Source organism: Prionailurus bengalensis, chromosome D3, assembly GCF_016509475.1.
Source record: "Prionailurus bengalensis isolate Pbe53 chromosome D3, Fcat_Pben_1.1_paternal_pri, whole genome shotgun sequence".
NCBI lineage: Eukaryota > Metazoa > Chordata > Mammalia > Carnivora > Felidae > Prionailurus > Prionailurus bengalensis.
The window spans coordinates 92,122,998-92,140,361 of NC_057356.1; the positions used below are offsets into that span (position 1 = coordinate 92,122,998).

At 58.9% G+C, this 17,364-nt stretch overlaps 1 protein-coding gene across 3 annotated transcripts in view; it reads right to left on the reverse strand.

Annotated features, from left to right (window-relative positions):
* Positions 1-11,120, reverse strand: part of LOC122470879 (myelin basic protein) — a 118,827-nt gene extending 107,707 nt beyond the window's left edge. Inside the window, exon 1 of one of the 3 annotated variants that reach the window (XM_043559111.1) lies at positions 10,947-11,120. In XM_043559111.1, coding sequence (XP_043415046.1) covers positions 10,947-11,105 — 159 coding nt within the window. In that variant the 5' untranslated portion in view covers positions 11,106-11,120. Of the gene's footprint in view, positions 1-8,080; positions 8,139-10,946 lie in introns of those variants that run through there. The other 2 variants (XM_043559115.1, XM_043559113.1) reach the window with 2 other exon arrangements.
* Positions 11,121-17,364: the final 6,244 nt, after the last annotated feature.

The following is a 17,364-nucleotide window of genomic DNA, read 5'->3' on the forward strand; positions in this document are numbered from 1 at the left end:
CTTTCTTCATGAGCAAATTCAGTTGTGTTTTTACTTTTGGAGGGGTTTGAAGTTTGTCCCGGTTCTAATGTGCTCTCCCATTAACAAGTCCTTTTCTTACAGCACACTCACTTGGGTGTTGCTAATCCCCTGTAAAGGCAGATCTACGGACCCGCGTTTATAGATGGTGTTAGGACGGTTCCCTAATGTGGTTTCGACCGTGACCTTGCACTGCATTTTCAGTGCGTTTTCACACCCTGCTTCACAGAGCAAGTTCCCACCAGCAGCCTGAAATGAGTAAGGTCAGCTTCCGGCATCTGGTCTAAATCCCTCTCTCTTCCAAAGTGAGTCTGGACATACGCAAATGGCGAGAGACTAAAAGAGCCACCATCTCCCGTTTGGAACCACACCGCCTTTCAGACAGCAACACACAGCGACGAGCGGAAGCTACGGATGCATTACGCCGTCTCTGAAGTGTCATCGATCGTCTTCATATTTCTAGGAAGGACAGGGCAGCTGCTGCTGACACTCAGACACCCTCGGTCCCAGCTAGTCCAAGGTTATTACATTTTCAGACACCAAGGAACCAGAATGAAAACAACCACAGCACCCTCACGGCCACGCGTGCACATACGCACGCACAAGCACACACACACCACTACTTCCTAATTCTATTAAACTCCTGCTTAAATTTATCTGGTCTTTTAAGGCAGGACAGTAAGCTGAGTCAACCTTAGGACTGGGCGAACTCCTGCACAATCCGGACCCTGCTGTGTCAGCTGTTTGGTGATGATCAGAATCAGCAGAGACCGTCCCTCCGTGGACGCGGCAAGCACGAGCCCCACACGCTGTGAAATGACACCCAGGCCAGTAGACGTACGTGGAGGTTTCCCAGAACGCACAGGCGGGAGCCAACACCCATCCCTCATCGGCAAAACGCTACCAAACCACGGACGAGAGCCACCGCTGCTAAAAGCCGAGTGGGGAAGGTGGACACCCTGGAAACACAGCGAGGGAAGGGCCCCGGGGACGAGAGGGCCTATGAGGAAGCAGGACTTCCAGGACGGCCAGACAGGCCACCCCAGGGAGCGGTGCGGGGCTGCTGGGGGAGCAGGAGGCCTGGGAGGGACCTGGGTGCAGGGCAGAGTCCCCCTCACTGCGCAGTGCTGTTGGGGAAGGCTGCCTTGTCTCCCTCCCTCTCCCCGGGGGTCCCGCTCACCAGCAGTCCTGAGGCGTGGCTGTCTGTGTGCAGCGCGGGGCCGTGGGCAGACGTTTTGCCCTGGGAAACCTGTCTGTGTGCATCTAACCCCCCAGTAATACGGAGAAGCCTCTCGGGCCAAGAACCACACCCGTCTTATCTTGGTGGACCTGGGAACGCAGTGCGGAGCATGGTCAACGGGTTTTAAAAGATTAATCATGCATTCGCTGCATTTGGGAAGCCTGCAACACAGCTCATAGTGTTTGCTTTTAGAGCAAGTTTCGCAAAAATGTTAGGCTTCAGGTGTCCAGGCATCTGGATGAGAACAGGGGCACCCGTAAATACTCCTCTTCAGAGGTGCCAGGGCTCACTAGGCAGGAAATAAAAGCTATTCTCCGAATACGGAGAAAGTAACAAACAAGACACAGATAAAAACACGGAAGCATAGAATTTATTTCCCACAGGTCCCTCTTTCTGACGCAAAGTCACTCGACTAGTGAAACACACGGATTTCGGTGCCCTTATGAAAACGTGTGTGAGCACACGTGTGTACGCTCGGATAACCCCGTGTAGACTGGGCACGGCTCCTTCCTTCCCTTAGAGCAGGCTCCTCGGAGTCTCCTGGGGACCTTACGAGAACACACACTCCTGCGCCCGATCCCCAAGCTGTGGGTGGTGCAGAGGAAACGGGGGCCCGGGACTCTGCATTCCACAGGAATCTGGATGAAGTGTGAGCAGGTGGTTGGCCGACCCAACCCTGTCCCAGCAACCTCGTGAGAAGACACAGGGCCCGCGGGCTCCCCGCCAGCCGGCCGCCAAGCCGATTCTGTGCCCCCTGGCAATCTACACAGAGGCGGGGGGGGGGGGGGGGGGGGGGGAGGGTTCGCTCTGTGCAAGCTTCGCCTCCAGGTTTCCACGGGACCCCGGATAAGGAAAAGCTGTGCCTGCGTGAGTCCTTCCTCTCTGTTTTGGCTGCTGGTTGGGGAGGCGGTGGCCTCGTGTGTTTTCGAGGTCTTTGCCGGAGGAGCATCCGCCCGGCTCTCGGCTCCCGCCGGCAGGGACCGACGTTGTCCCTGGAGGGGCGGGCAGGACGTGGCTGGGGTGGGGGAGATCCCACGGTGCCCGACCCCACAAGGCGGGGACGGCACTTGTGCAGGAAGGCCAGCGAGTGGCGACGACGCCCTCGGGAGCCCCACCTTTCCCACCCTTACTCAAAACACTGGGGCCGCGGGGGTGCCGGGGGTGGGGTGGGGTGGGGGGCTCAGTCGGTTAAGGGTCCGACTCTTGATTTCGTCTCAGGCCACGATCTCACGGTTCGTGGGATCAAGCCCCACGTCAGGGTCTGTGCGGACAGCTGGGAGTCTGCTTGGGGCTCTGCCTCGCTCCCCTCTCTGCCCCGCCCCCGCTTGCTCACAGGCGATCACTCCTTCTCTCTCTCTCCCCCTCTAAATAAACTTTAAAACAAAACCACCGGCATGGCCACACTCGCCACCCTCTCCGACAAAAACAAACCGTCACCCGACTGCGCTGCAGCAAAGAGGAGTCATTCTCTGAGACACGAATCTCACGCAACGGGGTGCAGCGGAGCCGGGTCTCCCCAGGCCCCAGGCCGCTGGGTGGTGGAGACGCTGGGCCGGTCCCCGGGGGGGCAGCACTGGCAGTGGGCCCCACGCTGGGCGGGGGGGGGGGGGGGGGACGTGGCACCGTGATGAGTGAGGGCCCAGCTGCCGAGTACTCAGAGCGCACGATCACCAGACGTCCAGGTGGTCAGCACCAGATGCTGGTGCTGGTGCATCTGGTGCTGACCACCGATCACAAGGAAACCCGCAAGCAAGTACAATCCCGTCACGTCTGCGTACAGGAGCATCAGCAGCCCTCGCGTTTGTCTGGGCGTGTTTTTTTTTTAATTTTAAAAATTTTAAAAATTAAAAAAAAATTTTTTTTAACGTTTGTTTATTTCTGAGAGAGAGAGAGAGAGAGAGAGAGAGAGAGAGTGGGGGAGGGGCAGGGAGAGAGGGAGGCGCAGAATTCGAAGCGGGCTTCAGGCTCTGAGCTGTCAGCACAGAGCCGACGCGGGGCTCGAACCCACGAGCCGCGAGATCATGACCTGAGCTGAAGTGGGACCCTTAACCCACTGAGCCACCCAGGCGCCCCTTTCTGGGCGGTTTTAAAACAGGGGAGATATATAAACCAACCCGAAGCCTTCGTTATGGCATAAATCACAATCCGCGTGCTGCTGAAAACCGCTGCACTTAATGAAATACTGAACGGCTCTTGCGACTATCGTTGTGTTTTAAACTGTACAAGGGGCACCTGGGTGGCTCACTCGGTTAAGTGTCCCACTTGGGCTCAGGTCATGATCTCGCGGTCCGTGAGTTTGAGCCCCGCGTCGGGCTCTGTGCTGACAGCTCAGAGCCTGGAGCCTGTTTCAGATTCTGTGTCTCCCTCTCTCTCTGCCCCTCCCCTGTTCATGCTCTGTCTCTCTCTGTCTCAAAAATAAATAAACGTTAGAAAAAATTAAAAAATAAACTGTACAACACGTAGCAAAGAGAAGGCACTTCATCCTCAAGAAAAACAGCCAAGGGGCTCTGAGCAGAAGCTCATTTCCTGTAAGAAGGCTGCGGCCACGGGCCTCAGAGAAACCCCCTCACACTCTGAAAGGTGTCACCCGCTTGGTTATCATCTACGAGCCGCTGACCCCTTTTCAAAGTCGGGGTCGGTTTTGCTGTGCTGTGTCTTACCCCCATCAAGAGAGAGCTTCTCATGCTCCCGCACGTGAAAAAAGTGAGTGTTTTCCTATCTGCTTCTTTCCTCCCAAGAGGAGCTGTTCTGCAAAGGCCTCTGGTTTCTGAGCGGTCCCCAGGCGCTCGTGTGGCCGGCCTGGCACGGGGCGGGGTTGAGCCCTTGGGCCTGCTGGTGCCACTAGGGGGTGGCCGGGAGGGGGCCTGCTGGATTCAAGGCTGGCTGAGGGACTGAGGAGGAGCACTGTCAGGCTTCCCCATTGGGCGCCAGGGAGGGCCTGGACCCATGGACACACAGCCTTCCTGCAGAGTCCACCATTAGTCCGTCGGTGTCCTTCCAGAAAACACATCTGACTGGGGGAGGGGGGGCTTAGTTGGGCCTTTGAATGGGTTTTATGGATGTCCTGAAGATGCATGTCTATATCCAAGAACAGGTGTCACATAAACAGAAACTCCTGGGCCGAGAGGTTCAGAGGACTAACCCTTCTTTAAAATAACCTTTGGGGACAGAGTGGCAGCTCTTCTGTGCCCATGGGGGGGTGTCCCCAACATCGGCCAGCACACACGGAATCCAGGTGCAAGCAGGTGGGGGTGTGCGTGTCAGGTTGTGTGTGTGGAGAAGTGTGTGGGTGTCTGTGTCTCTGCGTGTGTGGGGGGGGGGTGTGTGTGTGGCCAAGAACTAGGCCCTCAGGCACTGAGAAAGCCTCTCTCGGCCCCTGCCCTGCTCTCTGCCTCTCAGCCCCGTCTCCCCATGCTCTTTCCCCTTGGTTACTTGCCTTTTGGTATATTTTTTGTATTTATCTCTACCGTAACACTAAGCGCGCAACGTGGCTCATCGCTTATTACCAATAAAACCGCATTTCCCTTCTTTTGTTCTGGAAAATGTTAACCCCTTCACTCTCAAAGAAAGTGAATTAGCCACAAGGAAGTCAAAATCCCACGGAGAGTTTTCTGATGTAAGCAAGCCTGCTGCGACACTTGCGTGGGAAGGCACGGGGCCCTCAGGAACCACCGTGATTTCTATTTTTTAATTAAAAAAATGTTTATGCTTATTTATTTCTGAGAGGGAGAGAAAGAGAGAGTTCACGTGCGAGTTGGGGAAGGGCAGAGAGAGAGGGGGACAGAGGCTCCACAGCCGGCTCCGGGCTGTCGGCACAGAGCCCGACATGGGACTCAAACCCACGAACCGCGAGATCATGACCTGAGTCGAAGTCAGACGCTTAAGTGACTGAGCCACCGTGGCGCCCCGACCACCATGCTTTTAATAAAGAAAAGCAGAGAGGACCCAGTCTGCCTGACGTTAAGGTTTACTCCCCCGGGACAGTAATCCAGACAGTGTAGCCCTGGCGGACGGAACAGACACCCACAACCCAGAAACAGACGCGCACAAATCTGACGAAGGAGGAAAGCACCTTGGGGGAGGGGTGACCCTGGGAATAACCAGACACTCAGGCCAGAACCAGCCGAACAAAACCAAAAGCCCTCAACCTGCACCCCACGCTTCAGGAGAAATTAAATCAGCCTTCAGCAGAACGTGCAAAACTGCAATACGTAGAAAAAACAACGGGAGAAAAGCCTCCAGGATGTCAGGCTCACAGAAAATTCTTACTTACCCACCCCCGCCATCACAACTCATAAAAGGAAATCACTGCAAACCACCGGGACCCGCGTCTAGAACACATTAAGGACGATCAAGGCCAAACAGCCAGTCAGACACGAGCAGGCTGTTCACCGACGGGATATGCAGATGGCCGTTACACTCGTGAAAATCTTCAACACCGTTCCCCGGGAGGGAAGTGCAAATTAAAATCAGGACGTCACGGTAGACACCTTAGCCGTTCTCACAGCTAAAATGAAAAGCAGCAAGGGCGCTGAATGCCCACAAGGCTGTGCGCATCCTGGGTCACTCCTCCCTTGCTGGTGGGACGCAAATGGTGCAGCTATTCCAGAAAAGAGTGTAGCTGTTTCTGTTTTGTTTTCGTTTTCATAAAATGAAACATGCGCTTGCCATATGACTTAGCAATTGACCTCTTAGGCGTGTATCCCAAAGACATGAGAACTATGTTCACAGGAAAACCTGCCCGTGGATGGCCACGGCGATTTTATTCTCAATAACCCCAAACTGGAAATGATCAGCGTGCCTTTCAAAGAGTGAATGGTTGAAAACCAAAGAATCCAGAGTGGTCCATCCGTACCATGAAATACTGCTCAGCAATAAAACAGAAAGACTGCCAGATATATAATCAACTTGGACGGATCTGAAGAGAATTGCGCTTAGTGGAAAAAAAAAAAAAGCCAGTCAAAAAGAAAGGCTGCATATCGTGAGACTCCATTTCTACAGCATTCTCGAAATGATGAAATTGTAGAAAATGGGGAACAGGACTTGTGGTGCCAAGGGCCCGGGGAGGGGGGAGGGGGGAGGGGGGAGGGGGGAGGGTGCACGCTGGCGGTGGCTAGAAAGGACGGGCTGTGGAAACCTGGGGTGGCACCGTCTTACTTGACTGTCGGCGACCACACGATTCAACTGACATTTAAAAGTTCGGGTGGCAACAGAACATCCCAGGGAAGGCTGCGGTCTAGTTTTCAGCACAAAGTCACTGCCATCACCCACCAGGCAGCAAGAAAGACCCAGCGCTCAGAACCACCACGGAGGATTCAGAGGCAAATCACAGAGCAAGTGACTTTTCCCAAACTTTCTTATCTGGGGGCACAGTGTGATACTTCAGGTAAAGATTTTCAGCGTGGATTTGAACCAAATACTTTTGTGTGACCCCAGGTTAATAAAAGTAGTCATTTCAGAACAATTCCATCCCTGAGAGTTACTGTTAAGCGATGTTGTGCAGTAACTTTTAACCGGTTTCCTTCCCTTCAGGTTTTTGTTCATTCCATTAAAAAAAAAAAACCCACCCAAAACTACTGATGGGCATTCTTCCTTGTCTGGGCTGCCCGCCTCCTGCGGGCCACCCGGCTTACCCTTCAAGAGCCGCTGTGTCCCAGGCTCCCCGGCTCTACACCAGGCAGGGTGGTCCCTGACTTGAAGGCCATGGTCTGTGAAATGTCTCCCTGACCTTGGCCAGTGAAAATCTCAAATAACCACGGGTGTCAGGTAGGATGCTCCCCACGCTCCACTTCCTCTGGAAACCTCCTTCTAGCAGCGTGGGTGTCCCTGGCCGGATGAGCCGGCCCCCCGGAACCACGCTGACACCCCTCAGCACACACCCCTGCTACCTCAAGCAGAGAGGGACGCAACACATGTTGCTGCCTCTCAGGTTGTCGCAACTGGAAAACAGAGAACAGGAACCAGAACGCGCCTATTTCCTGCCAGAGCCTTACTGAGATCCCCCCCCCCCCAAAAAAAGAACACGTTTTGCAAACTCCACTCCGCCTTCCGATAAGAGGGGCGAAAGCAGATCCTAAAAGAAACCAGGCGCTGCCACCAGCATCCCACAAGACCCGGGCCACCTGGGCGCCACCGCCCTGAGAGCACAACACACACACCCTGGGGGTCACCGCCCCCCCCCCGCCCCCCGCGTCGGGCCCAGGAGGGGCGCGCGCGCCGCCGGCTCCCAGGCGCCAGGAGCGCAGGTGGGCGCAGGTGGACCCCGGTGGCCGCGGGCGGCGCGCGACGGAGCTGGGACAGGCCCGGAGAAAGCGGAAGCCAGGCGTCTCCGGTCCCCGCCCCCCGCGATCAAAGGGAAACTTGGTCCGTCTGGGGCGGGGCGGGGGCGTCCGCGGGGCTCCACGCGGGGAATCTGCAGGCACTTTAACCGGGTAGGGACCCCCCCCCCAGGCCTGCCCTTCAGCTCGCCGCCTCCGGCACCCGTCTCCACGCCGCCCAGAGCCGCCTCCTTTGACCTCGGTCACCTCCCACCCCCGAACCCCACCCCCACCGCCAACCCCAGGCCGCCCGCTCTTCCCGCGACGGGGCCGCCGGACCCCGCCAGAGACCATACCCGGCCACCCGTCGGGTTCCCGCGCCCGCCGCTGTAGACCGGCGTCCACACCCGCGCCCACCAGCTCCCAGGGAGACCTCGGGCGGCCTCCTGCGCGCCACCTGCGCCGCTGCCCCGGAGAGCCCCGCGCCCCGCGTCACCCCCCCCTCCCCAGGTCCCCGCGGTCCCCGCTCCGGGCCGCCCCGCCCGCCCCCGCCAAGATCACCCACCGCGCGCTCGCCGCTCCGAGGCCGAGGGGCGCCGCGGGCTCCCACGCCGTCTCTCCGCTGCCCGGGTCCCCCTCGGGGGCGGCCGGGTCCCGGAGCTGCCGGCGCCGCCTTCCGGGGAGGGAGACGCGGGCCGCCAGGGCCGCAGGCTCGTCCTCGCTGGCGCGCGGCGGTGACTGACGGCGGCTGCTCGCGGCCCGGAGCGCACCCCGCCCCCCGCCCCCGCCGCCCCGGCTTCCTGCGAGCCAGGTAAACACGGCCGCCCTTGGAGCCCGCCCACCTGCCGCCCCGCCCCCGCCCCGCCGCCCGGACCGCCTCGGGGACCGCTCGGGGATCGCCTGGCCACGCGGAGGGCCGCGGACGCGCGGGGACCGGGGCGCAGAGTCGGTGCCGGAGGGGCGAGGCCGGCTTGGGCCACCTCCGAACCGCTTCTCTGGGAACCTTTCCCGGGGCCAATCCTCTGAACCCCAACCCCACCCCCTCCACCCCCAGGCCGCCAGGAGGGACCTGAGATAACGTCTCCAGGCCCCCGTTTCTCAGCCTGGCCACTTAGGTCCAAAGCGCAGCTGCCGGCCTGAATCCACCCACCGACTCCCCTTGAGTTCCCGGGGCTGGCCTTTGGGAGCCCCAGGTCATTAGCTTTGCGTGGATCCCGGCACCACAAACAGGGGCTCCGTGGGGGCTCCGCGTGTCCCCAGAGGAGGCAGGAGAGAACACACACAAAACAGACCAGAAAACGGCCACTGGAGGGGGGAAGAACCCTGGGTCACCCAAGCGGGGGGCCCCTGGTCAGTGTCACACTTTTCGTCCTGAAGGGAGCCTGCGGTTTGCACATTAGTCACCTGGACACACGGACTTGATGGGCAGGTGGGCTCTCCCCGGCCGCTCCCGGCCTCCTCCTGGCGGTGGGGAGGTCGGAGGTGGGAGGGAGAGCTGACACTTTGGTGTCCCTCCTGACTTGGACTCGGGGTCAGGGAATTGAATCTGTCACTGCCCTGGAGCCCACAGGGAGCGGCAGTATTTGTTAGGAGCAGGGGGAAGTATGTAGCGAGCCTGTGTCCCCTGGGCCAGCCGTGTGTGGGTTCACGGCTGTCTGCCCCAACCAGCCGCCCTCATGGACCCCAGGGGTCTGGCAACCAAGTTCAGGTGCTGGTGATTCTAGGAGAAATCTGTCTGCAGTAATATAGATGTTCAACCTGATCCTCTCTTCGGGAAAGACAGATTCCTGAGTGTGAGGTGCGGGGTCCGGAGGAAGAGTGGAAACCTCACGCCCCTGTGCCACACTTACAATTTTCCTGCCTCATGCCCTGGGGCTCCGGGTCAGAAACGGGGAAACAGGGCAAGAGTGAGGGAGCCCGGCTAATACTGAGGGCGCACAGGGCCCTGAGTCAGACCCAGGCAGCTCCCAGGTCCCTGACTCACCCACTCCCAGCACCCCCCCACCCCTACCCCAAGCTTCTTAAAGTTCAGACCAGAGGAGCCCAGAACCTGGCTTCCCTTTGGATGTCTGTTTCTGCATCACAAACAGCTCCTCCTCCCCCTCCTCCCTGGGGTCATACCCTGCAGACTTTCCTGAAAGCTGGGTGGGTGGGGGGAGTCCCTTAGGCCACACTGAAACAGCATCCTTCTTCCATTTCCAGCTGCTTCTGCTGGTTTTCAGGGATTTATAGAAACTCTACAAACGCCAGCGGGGGTCTTTGCAAATTTCCGGCTTGGCGGTTAAAATGCTTTTCAAAGTATTTATAAAATTCCGCCGTGCGTATTTTTGGGAGATATAGTGCCCCCAAATTCATATCCATGGGTACTTGAAAGAAGATGTGTGTGAGGGAGTAACGAACCCTATTCGGTAAAGCGACAGGTGGCATTTGGAAGGTCCAGTCGTAGGGCTTTCCAGCGTCTGGAAAGTCGGGAGACTTTCGGGAGAGTCACGCTTTGTGTAAGGATGGCCACGCACCCTTAACCAAACACAGACATCCATTTTGCTGAATAAGACCGAAAGAGGTCTTTCGACAAGTGAGGGAAAGATGACCCAAGCCTCGCCCTCTCTTTGGTATTTCTGAGAAGATCCTGTTACAATTCCCACCGACCCGCCTACACATCAGGCAAGGAGGGCAGGGACCCCCAGGACTCCATCCTGCTGCAGACACACACTCCGTAATTTGCGTTGAGTGGAACTGAACTTCAGATGACCCCAGCCAGAGAAGTAAGCAAATGAACCTAAATAATTTCCAGTGGCCAAGACGGCATGCATTTTGAGTTTTCTTTCTCTTCCGCACCAGCAAACTGCACCTTGGTGATTGCATCTTTGCTCGGACGAGGACAGAACCCCACGCTCACCCCGGTTCGTCAGTAACAGTCTGCCGGTGACCTTCGCAAAGCAGAAAATGTACCTGCAAAGGCTGGAGGGGTGGACTGCTTCCTCCCACGTCCCGGTGAGGAGGTGGGTGGATTCGGCTCGGGTCACAAACACCGGTGGACGAGGGGCCTGCGCTCCAGAAAGTGCGATTAAGCACAACGCGGCACAAGACGCGTGAACGAGGAAACACTTGAGGGTTCGAGACCGCGGCCACGACCCCCACCCCCCGCACGTCACCCCACACTCCTCTCCCGACTTGCAGATGTCCCCGTGGCCTCCACAGCGGCTCCAAGCACCTGTGTGCCCTGGGCCCCCGTGCCCATCCCCCCGCCCCCGGCTCGCCCAGCCCGTGTGCGGGTTCAGGGCCCCACTGCGGGGCCGCATGGTCGTGTTTGCACGGGCGCCGGGAAAACCCGGTGGCCGTTTCCCCTTCCGGGCCCACAGCCAGATGGGGAAGGGGGCAGGCGGGCACCTCCCCGCGAGCTGGGAGGACCTAGGGTGTGCGGTGCCAACCTTAGAAATGGTGCTCGGGCCTCTGCTGGTTCCAGCACGAAGGGCTTTCCAGGCTCCGCCCGGCGTCCTCCAGGCAGCTCTGGGACGGGACCTGCTTCCCGCGTCCCAAAGGGCCCTGGGCTCCCGAGGGCGCAGCTGAAGCAGACACCCCCCTGTCATCGCTGTTGCAGTTCAGGCCCGCGGGGCCCGCTGCTGAGGGCGACTGAAGACGGTGCCCACTCGGACAGGCAGGGTGGGGAGGGGCACTGAGGCCGAGGGAGGGAGGGGTCTCAGGACAGGCAGGCCTCTGCCGGACCGGACACCAGCCGAGGGGGAGAGGGAGAGATAAGGGCTCTGTAAGGGCGGGCTGGCTGTTCAGATAACACACCCCGTTAGGGGCCCTGCGCCCAGAGCGTGGCAGGATGGGCACTTACAAATAGCAGCGGGGGCGAAGTCTCCTTCTCACACGGTCCTGCCCCACGCGCCCAGCTCCAAGGACCTCCTCCGGAATGCAAGGGCCCCGGTGGGTGGGCAGCGTCTCCTTGGTGTCCTCGCTGTCCTTGCAGTTGTCCCAGGGGTTTGGCCTAGCAGTGGGGGCTCACCAACAGGAAGATCACGGGTCGAATGAGGGCTTGATCCTTATAAAGAAGTGCCCAGGAGAAAAACAAGACAGGGAAGGGGGCTCGCAATGTGATGGGAGCAAGCTCTGGGGTTGTCTCGGGGGTGTGGGTGGAGGAGCACATTCCAGGAAATGCGGGTGGCGAGTGCAAAGGTCCTGGGGTGGGCATGTCTGCGTGTTCAAGGACTTGTAGGAGCCCACTGTGGCTGGAGGAGAGAGAAGAGCAGGGGGTGGTTAGGAACAGAGATGGGAGTTTGGGCCTGGGGCCACAGCACAGAGTCTGAGCGGCTGGAGGACTGAGCGACCAGGGAGAGGTCAGCCGCTCTCTTTCGGACGCGCCTGTTCGGGTCTGAACGGAGGCTCACTGGGTGTGTTTAATGGAGCCTGCCACGACAGACGGGGCAGGTGGGGGGAGGAGCCAGCCAATGATCTCGGGAAGGTGGCTACGTGAGGCGGGGGCCCCCGGGGTCTAGCGGCATGGAGGTCTTGGGTCACCGTCGCCAGGACCGGAGTGACGATCTGAGTGTGGGGGGCAATCTGAGGCCGTGCCTGCACACCCTCCCTTCCAGGAGTTTGCTAAAGGGGTGAAGACACGGGTGCGAGGGGGATGGGGGAGTCAGGAGATGCTTGTTGTTTAGGATGTGAAAGAGCGCAGCCCATTTGCACGCTGATGGAACCTTCCAGAGAGCAGGGCCCCTGGCTGCCTACATTCCTGTCTGAAAGTGCACCTCAAGGACGGTAAAGGACCCTCCTCACCCTCTTGTACACTCGTGGGGACAGGTGTCGCGGGGCCCAGAGCTCGTAACACTTGGGAGCCCTTCTTAACACACAGAACAGAGTGGTGATGCAGCGGGTCTGGGTCGGGGAGGGTCCTTCTGCCGGCTCCGGGGCCTTGGTAGGCGAGTGCCTGAGCCCTCCAGCCGGTCTCTCCTGAGCCCTTGGACCAAGCATTTAGCTCTTCTGGGACTTCATTTCTTCACAGTGCAAGTGAGGCGGGGCTCTGGGTCGTCTGACACTTTAACGAACCCCATTCGCCTTCGGGAAACGTTTCCGCTCGCACGTCGGTGTCATAACGGGCTCAGCACCACCCGTGACCAGCAGGTGGTTTTGTACTGGAAGCTTCTGGCTCAATAGTGCAAGATAAATGCAACCCCGGGGGTTTTTTACTGAAACGGGTATACCTTGGGGCTCTTAATTATGTCCCATCTTAAAACGTCTGACCCTAATGGCTGATATGAAAGAAACCACGCGAGGGTTCAGTTAACCTGCAAATCTGTATCCTGTCCCTGGGATCGAACACTTATACATAACTGTTCTTACGGCAACCAAAGGCAGCAGTTCCAGAGGTTTCGCTTTGGTGAGGAAAATAGAATTAGCTTCTGTTTGGCAGAGGGCATGTTTCACAGGCTACTAAAAGAAATGCAAACAAGCCTGGATCATACGGGATCATCGGTGATTTTATCTCTGCGGTAGCCGAAGATACAGCCGGGTTTGCACAAAGGAAAGCGGTCTATTCTGTGACAGATTTGAAGAAACGTTAAATGCCCCTAAGATCCTGTGTCCTCAGATGTGGCCTCACTAATAGCCCCGGGAGCCAGCGGCGTGACAGAACCCCACGTGTCCTGCCACCCCCCCGCCCACGCCGGAGTCCTGTCCACCCCGGGAAGGACCTCACAGACCAGCCAGGGCCCAGGACACATCCCGATCCTGCGAGCTTGCCCACATCTCCGTGTACGTAACCTTCCCAGTGGCCTGGCCAGCGCAGGACCAGGGCCCCGGGCGGGTTAGGAAAATCGTCCCGTGTGGGTGTGCGTGTGGGTGTCCCGGCCGATCCCAAGCCGTGATCAGAAGCTGGTTTCTCTCTTCTCAGCCCCTGACTCCCAGTTCCCTCCCTTCTAAGTGTCTCCCCCTCCGTCCCTCTCTCTCTCTGTCCCACGGGGCAGCCGAGGACCCCCAGCTTCATGCTTTGCCCTGCCAGTCGAGGGCTGCGGTTGGTTGGGACACTTTAAGCCTTGGGACCACCCTTGGCCTGTGGGCCGCAGGTGGGATTTCGTGATTTGTCTGGACTTCAGCCCCAGAGCCGAGGCACGCGGCCAGCTGCCCTGAGTGCACGCGCTACCAGAGGCGGTATCTCCGACGGAGGGGACGTGGGACTCTGAGCGGTGGCGTCCTCAGCTAAGAGAGGGCAGGACGCCGCTTAGGGCTTCCGCACAGACATTCACTTTCCAGAATGGCAGGAGACACCTTCACCGAGCCCTGCATGAGAAGAAAGCAAACCTCACACAGACTCACGGCCGCCCTTGGCTCGGGCCTTCGGGTGAGGTGAAGCCCTCTCACCTCACATGGGGGTAGCTCCTGAGGGTCTGGGGACCCGTGGCTGGCCCCCCCCCCCCACCATGGTAGAGGGAAACAGGGGCTCGTTGTAAAAGAGGAGGGAGGAAACCCCACAGCCTGGCCCTTCGGGGTGGACAGAACAGCCGGGGCTCCTGGGAGAATATCCCGCAGGCCCGGGCCCACGGGGCCACCCCAGGGCCTGGCGCTGAGGTGCCTTCCAGCCAGCGCAGCGTGAGGCCAGTCGCCGGCTGGAGGCATCTGAGGGGTGAGGAGACCTCACCGTCAGCATCAGTCTCCCTGGCAACACAGTGTTTTTGACAAGTCAGGCTTCTGTCCTATTAATTTCCTGTCGGTTGCTTAGTAACCGCCCAGGGCTCGTTCTCAGTCACTGTGTGTGAGCCAGCATGCGGGGACTCGATCCTGGAACAGGGCGTCCCTCTGCTTCGCTCTGCACCCAAGTGCTTTGCCCTGCGCCGGTGGGAGGCGGTGGGAGGGGCACGTCCTGTCCACCCCGCGACGGCAGATGGCGGAGAGCCAGTAGCCTGGGGTCCGCTTGAAGGTCAGGCTCACCGTCTGTCCCCATCTTCCCTTTTTGCCAAGTCCCTGCTGTCCCTGGGCTCGGCCCTGTGGGGAGACACCCCTGCAAGGCTCCTGGTCCCCAGGCTGCCCCATAGACTGGATGGCATGCTAGAGGGAGACAGGTGTCCTGAACACCAAGCCAGCGTTTGGCTCCGCTCTGTCCACAGATGGTGGCCAGCTGCAGGGCAAGCTTATCTGCTTCCTGAGGTGCTCAGTGCTCCCCCCGCCCCAATGGGACTTGTCCTAACATCCTGCCGTCCTGCGGCCGCACGCCTCCAGGTGTCATTGGCCAGCCGACGTCGTGTAGCTGTGTGTTTGCTCTCAAATGTCAAGGACGGCCAGTCACTGCCCGTCTCCAGTGCAGCCAGTTCTATATTCATTCTGTGTAAAGCTGCTGGTAACGACATCACACTCCGGGACCAAATTACGTATCGGGTGCAAGTGGAAGAGAGCCAACGTGACGATGGCTTGAGCAATAAAAGGGCTCCACTGCATGCTGCCACAGGAAGGTCACAAAGAATGCTGCCTTCAGGTGCGGCTTGACGCAGCAGCTCAGGTGCTCCCTGGGCTTTGCGGCTCTGCCTCCTGATTTAGGCTCAGTCTCTGAGTGAGAGCCCGGGGCTTCGTCGGTGGGGCCGGCTGAGTTTGCGTGGTCCCCGGTGGTCAGCAGGGAGGGCGTCACTCCGGAGGAAGTGTAGTGGTGGCTCACGCTCACATGTGACACGCACAGAACAATGACTTTTGTCACTGGGACCGCAGGGACACAGGAGGCGGAAGTCTGGCTCCAGCCTCTGCCCTGCAAGAGGCTGTGTGATCTCGGGCGAGCTGGTTGGCCCCTGCGCGACTCGGTTTCCCCACTTGTAAGTGGTGGCAGTGGTCCTGCCCTTATCCGTCCACTGTCCCACGGATCCCGTGAGGTGCTGGGCGTAAGATGCTCGCCTGGGGCCGGGACCATACAGACTAAGGAAGCGTCTGCCCGCGTCCGTGCATTCCCACCCCCCACCCCCCACCCCCCAACGGAAAAAAGAAACGGTTTGTCCAAAGCGCCTGGGGTAACCACAGCCAGGCCGACAGAGGAGACCCGAGTGGAGGCCGTGAGAGGACAGTTCTGACAGCATAAAACACGAGTCAGGAGAGACGCTTGCCGTAGCCGGGAGCGTGGGGCGCCGAGGGGTGTTTAAGACGCTTACGCCCTTAAGCAGGTCGAACGTGCTTCTCCGACCGTCGCCTGCTGCCTGCCCGTCGATGCAGCGCTGATGACGTGACATCGCAGGGTGAAGCGAGAGAGCGGCATCCGCCGTCTTCGGGGCCTGGGCACCCGGTCCCCTCGCAGCCTCGCGCTGCGCGAACCCCTCCCTGAGCGAGCGTGCGGCCCCCGCGCACCTCGGGGCGTCAGGACTAGCCGCCCGCGGTGCCCGACGGAGACCCCGCGGCCCTTCTCCCGCGCCCACACACACCTGCCCCGAGGCCGAACGACGCCAAACCCCAATCGCACGAGGCCGCTCACCGGCGAAAAGGAGCTCACATTTCTAACATTTCGTGGGGAATTTAGGGGGCTCGATCCTGCCTTTCCAAACATTTTCTGGTCCCGTTCTCTCTCTCCCCCATCCACTGCCCTCCTCTCCATATCTTCATATATACTTAGATGTGTGCAAATAACACCTTACAAGCGGTGGGGTGTGCCTTGGGATGGGAATCGGAGGCCGGACCCTGGGCGGTGGCAATGCCGCTGTGGGCCCCTCAGCGTCGGCGACAGGTGGTGTGTCAGCTGAGCGGAAAGTGCGCTCGAGGTCCTGAGGGGTTCGAAGATGCTTATCTTGCAGACCAGGAGAGGCGTTACAAGTGCTCACGCCTGTCAGTGCCTAGGTGTGGGGCCCAGTGCTGTCCCTGCCCTTCCCTGCCCTGACCCCGGGGGTCCAGTGTTGCCCCTGCCCGCCCCTGTCCTGACCCCTGGAGGCCCCTGGAGGGAGGGGGCCCTTGGTGCGACAGTGATGGCTGAGCCAGGAGCGACTGGTAACACAATTACTCAAACACTCCCTGCTTGCAGTTGAAAGTTAGAAAATGCAGACACGCTTTGTTTTTAAAATAAAAAGCCTCAGATTACACTCCCGAGAAGTGATTACTTGGGCATGGCGTGCATTTTCACTTGCAGACATGTTCGTTCTCTCTGTTTATAAAACTGTAATCGTGCCGTTATTTTGTGCTATTTTGTGTTATTGTTTTGAAATCTTCTTTTCCTACTGAGCAGAATGTCATAAGCTAGTTTTTCTGCGTCAGTACGTAGATCCCGACCACCCCCCTCCTCACTGCTCACCGTGGGGTGTGGGGACTGGCTGGGGACTCAGTTCCTTGTGTGTGAGTCTGCCGCAAAGGCCCCCTGGCCTCTTACATCAACCCTCCTTTGTTCTGCGTGGCTGTCAAGGTATCACTGGAGTATACTGGAGCACAGCTGGTCACTAGAGTGACACCTTGAAGCCGAACGGAATAAAGACATCTATCTACGCGCAGACCGGTCCTCGGCCATCCGTGGGGAAGGAAGAGCTCTCGGAACGTGAGGCGTCCTTACGCGGGAGTCCTCAAGTGGGTTTGAAGCAGCTAAGTGTCCGGGGAGGAGCTGGGGAAGGCGTCGAGGCCAGAGAACACGGCAGGGTAGGACGCAGAGGGCACCGGCCCCGGGGGTCACGTCCCACTTTTGACTCCCCCGGGTTATCATATCCTGCCAATGACTCACGTGTTTTCTTTAAGGCACAATTTGCTTATCTGAAAGGTAAAGCTATAGGAGGTTGTGAGTATTAAGTGAGAAAATGTGTATGCAAGCACCGTGGAAAATTTCAAGAACCAGTGGAACCGTGGCATTCCTGTTACATAATAATAGAAAGTCTCCACTGGTCGAAGTACCTAATGCAC